The sequence below is a fragment of the Delphinus delphis genome, chromosome 7, assembly GCF_949987515.2.
Source record: "Delphinus delphis chromosome 7, mDelDel1.2, whole genome shotgun sequence".
NCBI classification, from domain to species: Eukaryota; Metazoa; Chordata; class Mammalia; order Artiodactyla; family Delphinidae; genus Delphinus; species Delphinus delphis.
Window position 1 is genome coordinate 69,666,721 of NC_082689.1, and position 9,883 is coordinate 69,676,603.

Consider the following 9,883-nt stretch of genomic DNA (forward strand, 5'->3'; position numbering starts at 1 on the left):
GCCTTTGATAATGTTTTCCTCAATTTTCATTTGAAAGATTCACACCCCAAATAATTCCAAAATTTGACATTCTTGTTTAGTTCCAAACCTCACGGGTATAAAATCATGTGAGTGGAATTAGGGGGAAAAACCTGTTGCAGCCTATTAAAATGATTTTACTTTGTTTCTTAAACTTCTGCTGCTGTATTGATGTGAGCCCGAGGACTAAGAATAAATACTTTTCACTTACGGTTGAAATTAGTACTCATGGAACCTCTGCCAAAGGCAAAAAACACCTAAAAAAACCCAGCAAAACAAATAAACAAAACCTTTTCAATACTCTTCCCTATCTGCCTTACCAAACCAATTCTTTTAAAATATATTTTTCATACATGAAGTTACAGCTGAGCAAATTAAATGTAGTTTGAGTAAAATTAAATGCATAACACTTCTCAACCATCTCCTTCTCCCAAGTTAATTTTACCCAGTGGCAGGCTGAACAGAGTCATGCTATGTACTTTGGGTGTTCAGTGATCTTACAGTAACTTCATATTAAAGTTTTGCCTCGGTTCTGACATTCAGTAGTATCCTAAGGCTAAAGTGGTTTTCCTTCTCCCAAAGGCAGAAGCTGGTTAGTTGTTTATTCAGGAAAAGAGTTCCTGTGCTGCCTGTCCCTCAGTGTTGAGAGTTTAGCTAAGTTATTCCATAGTGTTGCTGCCTTATCATCCATTTTGTTTGATCAAGCAGCCTGAGGTGACCTTAAACTACCCTAACCCCTCATGCAAGTGTACGTCTTAGCTGCCTGTAGAGTCACAAATAGATATAAGTTCCTGACGTAGCTTCTCCAACGGCCCTTGTGATCAGCAACCACCCCTGCCCCCCACTGCCTTCTCCTTATACACCCCTTAGATAAGACTCCCACAAAGCTTACCAAAACCCTGCTCTTTCGATTTGAAGAGTCCAATTCGGCCTTAGCCCAGCAACCCCAAAGCACTCCACCCACTGACCCTAATAAAAGCATGTGTCCCAAGTCCTGTCTCCCTCTCTCTGTCTTCACTTTGTCTGGACCTCCCCATGCGGCCCCTCAAGGCCAGGTACTTCCTGTGTAGACCTGTGAGTGATAAACTTCTCTATTTCAGTTTCTCTTGTGGTCTGTTGTTGAACCGCAGTTCACCATCCAGCACCCTGTGCTCCACTTAAAAAGTGTTAATTTGACAAATTCATAGCACTTATTCAGATGACTGTTCCTCTGTAGGTCTCTGAATGGCAGTGAGTCTGGCTTGTCAAAGAAAACGTGGTACTTTATATTGACTTTTAGCCAACAAAAACAAACTATACGTTACAATAAATAATCCTCAAAAGTAGTCTCTTTTTCAAGAAAATTTAAGTGTTTTGGAACAATAATGTTGTTATAAAACAAGATGATTCAAAGGCAAATTTAAGTCGAAACCTGTGTTAGTTCCCTAGTGCTGCTGTGACAAATTACAACTTGGTGGCTTAAACAATAGAAATTTATTTTCTCACAGTGTGGAGGCCAGAATTCCAAAATCAGAGTGTTGGTGGGCCATGCTCCCTCTGAAGGCAGTAGGGAAGAAAATTTCCTTGCCTCTTCCAGCTTCTGTTGGTTCCTGATGTACCTTGGCTTGTAGTGGCAAAATTCCAATCTCTGCCTCCACCTTTATGTGGCTTTCTTCCCTATGTCTCTCTGTGTCCTCTCCTCTCCTCTTCTTATAAGGACCCCAGTCATTGGATTTAGGGTTCACCCTAAATCCAGGGTGAGCTCATTTTGAAATCCATAACTAATTACATCTGCAAAGACTCTATTTCCAAATAAGGTCACATTGTGAGATTCCAGGTGGATATGAATGGTGGAAAGAGGCACTATTCAACCCACTACAGTAACATAAGCAGGAATAATTTGTCAACAGCCTCCGTAAAAATTTAGAATAATCTTGTGGTACTTTTGAAATGTGTCCACAGATTCTTTGGTATTATTCTCTTCAAGAGATGGACTCTAATTTCCCTCCCTGTGCGTGCGAACTGGACACAATGACTTGCTTCTAACAAATAGAAAAAAAGTGGAAGTGACCGTGCGTAACTTTGGAGATTGTCAATAGGCACAGTGACTTTGCCCTCATTCTCTCTCTTGTATTGTTCACTGGGATGGAAGTTAGCTTCTCTAGTGTGAGGACATTTAAGTGTCTGATGGAGAGGCCTCCTACCAATAGCCAGAGAGGAACTAATGTCTCTTGCTCTCAGCTATATATGATAAGCCATCTTGGACATACACCTTCTAGTCCTATTCAAGCCTTCAAATGACTGCAGCTCTTGTCCACATCTTGATAGCAACCACGTGAGACATCTTGAGCCAGAATCACCCAGCTAGTAAGTTCCCAAATTCATGACCCACAGAAACCGTGAGATAATAAATGTTTACTGTTTTAAGCCACTAAGTTTTATAGCAATTTGTAATGTAGCAATGGGAAATTAATACAAAAACTATATTTATTTAACCAATACTTAAACAATTAATAAGGTTTTCCTTATTAATTTACAAAATAATTCTATAAAGACAATTGTAATAACAACAGGAAAACAAACATAAAAGGAAAAAATATCACCCAGGAGCTCATTACCTTAATAAATTGTCTTTATTTCTCTACCTTCCTTCTTAATCCACCCACACTCACAGTTTTATAAACCTATCATAGCTACAACTCATTTTTCCACTTTTTCACTTTGCATTTCACTTTGTCATAAGCATCTTTACTGTGTTATTTTTATAGTCATCATATTTATCAATTTTAAACTAATGTTCCTTAGATAGCTTAATTATTTTACTGCTGTTGAATAATTGGGTTGTTTCCAATATTTTGATAATATGTGTTACAAGGAACATCTTTGTGCAAAATTTTTTTTCTATTTTCATAGATAGGTGTCCACATACATGATCACAGTATCAAAGATCTAAAGTATTTGGATATATTTTTAAATGTACTGCTATCTTTTTCTAAAAGGATTATAAAGTCTAAACCTTTTACAGTTTTAATATACTCATAGTAAACAAAAGTATCCTCAGATTATGAACCAGTTTGAAGAAATTTAATTGTAGTCTGAAAGCTGCTCCTCAGATAATGGCATTTTTTTAGCTACCACATGACTCAGCATCAACAGACCTTAAGATAAGTCATCACAGATGTGCTTGTATTACTGTAATTTACCTGAATCCCTTTTAGCGATGAAGCACCCATATAAAGGAACACTCCATATAGCACTGGCATAGGAATAAACTGTAAAAGAACAATTAGAAAAAAGGCACAAGTTATTTTCAAATATAATGTGGTCAATATATTCTGCACTTCCAAAGAAAAACACAGAAAAATAAATAAATATTTTAGAAGCAGTATAGGGCAGAGCCAGAAGACATGGGTTAAAATCCCAGCTCTAAGCACTTTTTAGCTGCATTACCTTAGGTAAGTTACCTAAGCTCTCTGTGCCTTAGTTTCCCAATATCTAAAAAGGGATAATAATAGGTCTGTTATAAGTATTTAATAGGTCAAAACCAATAAAAACACATATGATACGTAATAAACAATAAATATTAACTATTATTATTATGCTGCTTTAGGGAAATTTGAATTTTGTTTCACAATGGTAAGATATTTAGATTAAAGGTGAAGGATGGAGCTAACATCTAGACATTGTTCCTACACTTTACCAGATACTTGTAAACATGTGGATTGTTCAATTTTTCTCTTTTTATTGGAATACCTCAGCATCATTTTTTTCTCTATAATTACTTATATAACATAGAAATTAGTTCTTGCAAATTGTGTAAATTATTAAATAAAGGTAAACTTGTATAAATTATTAAATAATTCAATTAGAATTTTCGAAGTATGGACAACTAAAATGAGTTATAATTTAAAATACAATGAACACACCTTTGAAGTACCTGTCAAAATTATAGGACAAAACAATTACTCTTTAATGCGCTTTAAAATGGATTCAACTATTTTATTTTATTTTATTTTATTTTTTTAAGGATAGAAGTGAGACATACTTTATTTCATAAATTGAGATGAATTTTATACACAGAAAAATAGCTGTTAGTAAAATTATGATGGGGTTTAATAAACCCAAATACATTCAGAAAGTTCAGGATTCAACTACTTGAAACACAAAAAATAAGTATGTATAATAATGATGTTCATGTAGTAGTTTTATGAAACATTTAAAATACAAAACTGCATATGTGGCCGTGACCATGGCATTGCTTATCTCTGTACCTCCACCTTATATTAAGTAATATTAATTGCAAATATATCTGTCCACTGACAAGAAAATAGAAACTTTATTTTGTGTAGGCCTACAGTAAACTCAGGTCACAAGTCAGTCAGAGATGAGTGACTCTTTCCCATAACCTGATTTTCATTTCAAAATTACAATAATAATTTCCACAAATTTTACTCTGCCAGATTTAATTTTTTTATGTATTTAAGGATTCTAAAATATAGCACATAATTTCCCTTGTTAAGAAGCTATATAAACATGGTAAAAATTCATCACTTTCATCACATGCCGTACAATATGATGGCTTAGATTCAAATGAAATTTCTTAAACAATAATAAATATATTCTTCCTTCTCTCAAATTCATAAAGGCAGATTTCATTACCTTCAGAATACTGGTCATAAAGACTGATGAACCCATAAGAATAAAAATCATAAGCCCAGTAACCCTTTGCTCCCGAATGCCAAGAAATTTGGGTTGTTCTCCTGGAGCTGAACATTCTGATTCCAGTTTTAGGCTGTTGACATGAGTGATGGAGAGGACAGTGGCAGCCACAAACCACGGCAGGCCCATGATGGAGCACACACCAAGCATGACAGCCACCATTAATAGATCCAGATGGTACCCACAACCTTTCTGTTAAGAGAAAGAAAAGAGGATTCTCATACTACCTGAATTTGGCATAGAGACCAATGACACCACCACCATAGAATAGTAAAGAATAGAAAAGAGATACTATCTTGAATCTTGTATAACTGATTCTAAAATGCAAAATAAATTAAAAAGATAACAGTCTCAAAATATATAATCCACTTAAAGAAAAGTTGCAGGTGTTCCTACTGTAGTCATGATTATAGTGGCTTCTACATATTTTAATAGGTTTAATGTAATTCTGGCTTAATGGTACATTAGTTTCCATTCTACTTCTATTGAATAGGTAGTCATTATCAAATACAGTCACTTCACTTTGGTTCCTTAAATGGGCAGGTTAATTTGCAATTCATATGTCTAGTCTTTCATCATTAATTCATATGAAGAATATTGAGCATCAATTATATACCAGGCATCAGGCTGAGAAAACAAAGTATGGGCTGTGTCCACAGCAGAGCTAAGAATGGCTTGGTTGTGACTAGAAACCACTTCCTGACAATACCCAAGAAGCCTTTCTGCTAATATCTCCTGAAGAAAAACTCTTCTTAAACCCTCAGTTTCCAATTGCCCTGTTTTGTCTCAATGGCTGACTTCTACTGGGAAAAATAATATCATAGAACCTAAACTTCCATATATACTCATTTTTATCTTAATATATTACTACTGGGCTTCCCTGGTGGTGCAGTGGTTGAGAGTCCACCTGCCAATGCAGGGGACACGGGTTCGTGCCCTGGTCCGGGAAGATCCCACATGCTGCGGAGCGGCTGGGCCCGTGAGCCATGGCTGCTGAGCCTGCGCGTCCGGAGCCTGTGCTCTGCAACGGGAGAGGCCACAACAGTGAGAAGCCCGCGTACCGCAAAAAAAAAAAAAAAAAAAAAAAAAAAAAAAATATATATATATATATATATATATATATATATATATCACTACTGCATCTTGTTCTCATCTGTTTCAGTTTCAGCACTGGAAAAATTTGGCCTCTCCTTAAAGTGATAGTTTTTGTGTTTTCTATCTCCTCTATGATCCTCCTGTGCTATCACTGGCCTCCAGAGGATTTCTTGAACCAGGCGGGAAATGTAAATGAGGAAAAATGGGTGCAAGGGACATGTGGAGGTGTGGGGACCTGGAGACTGCTCCCTAGCGGAGGGTGATTAGCTAAGAGTTCTCTGAGGAGACAAACTGAAGAATGGAGAAGAACCGAGTTACCCTCTTCCTCCATCCCCCGTAGGAAATTGACAGTGTAAAGTCTCAGAGGCAGCAAATGGTACTTTAAGTTCCAACTCTTAATGACTACTTCATGAGAGGTGCTGTAATAAAATGCTTAAGGGTATAAGTTCTGGAGACAGGTGGCCTGGAATCAAATGCTGGCTCAACCAATGATCTTGGGCAAATCATTTAACTTCTTGTGCCTCTGTTTCCCTGTCTGAAAAATGGTGATGATAACAGGAGACATCTTGCTGGGTTGTTGTGAGAATTAAATAATTTGCAAATGATTTTGCACATCATTTAGAACAATGTCTGATATTTTAGTAAGTACCCAGTAAATGTTAGGGGCTATTATATTCTAGCAGTTGAACAATACATTTTTCTTTTGTACTCACTTGTTTCAAGGATCCTCAATAAAAATATATAAATGTTTCTTAAGGGCAGGTAAACTTGTCATACAATTTCTCAGTATATCTCAGTTTTTAGTGCAATCATTGACGTACAATAAGCAATCATAAAGTTACAGATTGACTTTTTTAAAAGGAAATATGCATTATTGAAACAGTTTTTAGAATCAAACAGGTATAATTTTAAAATAAATATAGCTGCTAAAATTAGTATTATGAACACGAGCAAAATTTACCAATTATTCTAGAGGAATAATTTTGGCTTTTCTTACAGGCAGTTTTACCAAGCTGCAAGCAGTTTCCAGCTAATCTGAAAGCTATTAGAGCCTGGAGGGTGAAACATACCGAGTATCTGACATGTATTTGTCATGGCAGTGTTTTCTTTCTGCTATTTTATTTTGTTGTTTTATTAAGAAAAACACCCTTAAAATCGGTTGTACTTCCTTCCCTTTCTGCTTATCCCTGACAAATTATAAAAGTGTAGGAGATGACAGCGAGGAGAAAATGAGAGATGCCACATAAGGACCTTTTCCTCCTGCATTGTCACCAATTCCGTGGCACCCCTCCTTGGGTCAGCTGAGCTGGGGCAATGCTCCAGTTCACCCAAATGCCTAACCTCAATTTCCCTTGTGAATATGACTCTAGAAACCTTTTTTTGCTAGTAACTCAGGAGAGGTTTTCATTATTAAGAGATGGAGGGTGGGAAGAGAAACACCCTGGTGTCAGCATGACCAAAAAGGTGTAACCAGCTTCACTAGGGCCATACTCTGGTCCCCTGGCCCTTTTGCAGAACATTTTGGAAAATGTAGTTGCGTAGAACTCAAATTTTAGTCCCATTAAAGGACCACATCTTAACCAGTTAGAGGAGTGTCTTGTCCTGGGACCTCTGGAGTGTGAAGAATATAGAACAGCGAAGGACCTGACCCTTAAGCCTCCATCGCTGAGGCAATACAATGTGAATGGTGCCCCCTGGGCAGTTTTGCAAAGTTGTGGTACTGCTAAGAGAGAATGGAAGAGGTGCTAGTAGCTGAGAGGTACACATTAGAGGAGGGCAAAGGACACGGGGCCTTGAGAGTCAGGCTTGTGCGTTCAGCACACCCTGGACTCTCCCAGGGTCCATGCTCCCTATGGCTTAATAACATGAGGAAGGCCTTCATGAGAGTGATTTCCTACAGCTCTTGTCTTAGTGTTTTAAAAATATGATACAAATGTAAACAGTGGGATTCTAGATTGCAGGAAGCAGACAAAATAATGCTTTCCGAGGGAATAATTTCCTTTTTAAACTTAGAAAGCAAGCTTTGTAAAGTCCAAGTAGATAATAAAAACAAAAATACAATTTCCCCCGATTATGTTATACAACAATGGGAGCATCTTAATTTAATGTGAATCAAAGGAAATAAAGCAGTTCTGGCACTTCCACTAATTAGTCATTATCCTTCTTCTTGCCTTTCATTTAAAATGTCTTTAAAAACATGGTCTTTGTAACCATATTATTAGCTGATAGGCATGCCAGCCAAAGGGGAGTATCCCTTTGTCAGAGAGAGAACTGTGCACCTTCTAACATATTTCTGTAGATTTTTTTTCTGAAATAAAGACAGAACCAGAGCTTCTATTCTCACATTCATCCATGAATCACGGGAAATGGACATATGGGAGGAAAAGGGAGCATAGCAACAGGTGATGCTGCACCAGACCCCACTAAAACCAACATGCAGCAAGACAAGAGGCCAGCCAAGAGGACCATCTGATACCCAGATGCCACTGCTGAAAAAATTCGTCTCAAAGCTTGGCAGCAACTTCCTGCATCTGTCAAGTTAACCACATAAAAGACTATAGATTGACATGAAGAACCAGGCTGACAAAGAGGGCAAAAAAGAACATATCAAATGCCATAATCATCAAGAGAATGTAGTGCCAAATGAATGTTGCAAATGCATCCATTTACTCAAGTGATCTGGAATTGTATTGCTGTTTATTAAAAATGATGTCAAAAGAAGGCTGAACTGTCTACAGAAACATGTAGAAAAGCCCACGGTTGTATCTTAACAGAAACTTTCTTTTCTGAAAGATAATATCTAACTATCCACTTTTAGAGAATGTACTTTTTTTAAAAAAAAGTGGATATTTTTAATGCTTTTCAAAGGGATTCAGTTAACCAATGCTTATTCCACTTCTCTAGGGAAGAAAGAAACAAATGAGAAATGCTAGAGAGAGTATGAATTGACGTCTATATACAATATAGATGAAATCTGCATTCTCAAGTGTTTACATTTGCAACTTCTGATACGTTTGAATGACCCAAAGGATCATGAGGTGCAGTGAGTTAGAGTTTTGCTAATCTTGAAATTCTTCGTTCTGAGGGAGGAGTTAGTCACTTAGCCTGTGAGTTGGGGCTAGACTCCTCATCTCAACACAGCTTTATTACGTATACAGTAACACTCACAAAACGATAAAGAGATTTTTACTGGCAGGAAAAAATCCTCTAAAAGAAAACCAACTACTGGATTTGGTAATGGAAGTGAAGAAAAAGTGAAAAGATCTAAAATATAAGTTTGAGAGAGATAAAGAATGAAATGATGAATTTCTAGGTGACTCGGATATGTGATGTAGACTTAGATACATGATGTGGCCTCTACCAGGTGCTTGATACAGAAGCTAGAGATCATCATTCATTAAACTATCTCAGGGAATGCTCCAACCAAGGCAAAAATGGGTTTTCAAGGGAGAAAAAAAAAATAAGTAAAAGCTGAAAATGTGGTTAACTTGTGGTCTGGGGATATATTCAAGAAACATGTGTCTTTTTGTGACAATGTGGTTCAAGTTAAAGCCAGAGACTGTGCAAACACTTCAGGGAAGCAACAGGCGGGAGAGCGGCTATGGAACAAACCATTACTCTGAGTAAAGAACATTCTGAGAAAGTGATTTTTTGCTGTTATTAACAGGAAAATCAGTAGCAGCAGACCACACTGTAGCGAAGCTTAGAGAAGACAAGGGTTAAAGGCCAAAAAAAAAAAAAAGTGTTCGGTGTAGATAAAATATGTCTTCACTGGAAGGAACTTACTTTGCAAATATCCATATCCAAGGAGGAGAATGGGGTGTTCAGACTCACAGTGGCCAAGAAAAGTCTAACTCTTCTGCTTGCGGCAATGTAGCAAATTTATGATTAAGCCAGATTTGCTGTTTACTAAATCCAGGCTATTAAGGGGTAAAATATGAATCTTTTGATTACATAGTCATTTGTACAATAAAAAGTAATGTACAAATAATGTAATATAGTTTAATAATATAGTCTCAAGTTTGTCTCAGTGACAAAAATATTAAATGCTTTAGTTCTACATTTAACTTTA

At 36.9% G+C, this 9,883-nt stretch overlaps 1 protein-coding gene across 3 annotated transcripts in view; it reads right to left on the reverse strand.

The window, feature by feature from the left end:
• The window catches only part of SLC4A10 (solute carrier family 4 member 10), a 317,528-nt gene that overhangs the window by 21,913 nt on the left and 285,732 nt on the right, over positions 1–9,883 (reverse strand). For all 3 annotated transcript variants that reach the window (XM_060016683.1, XM_060016684.1, XM_060016685.1), the window contains 2 exons: positions 4,657–4,910; positions 3,201–3,269 (listed from right to left, as the gene is read on the reverse strand). In XM_060016683.1, the coding sequence (XP_059872666.1) occupies positions 3,201–3,269; positions 4,657–4,910 (323 nt within the window). The remainder of the gene's footprint in view (positions 1–3,200; positions 3,270–4,656; positions 4,911–9,883) is intronic.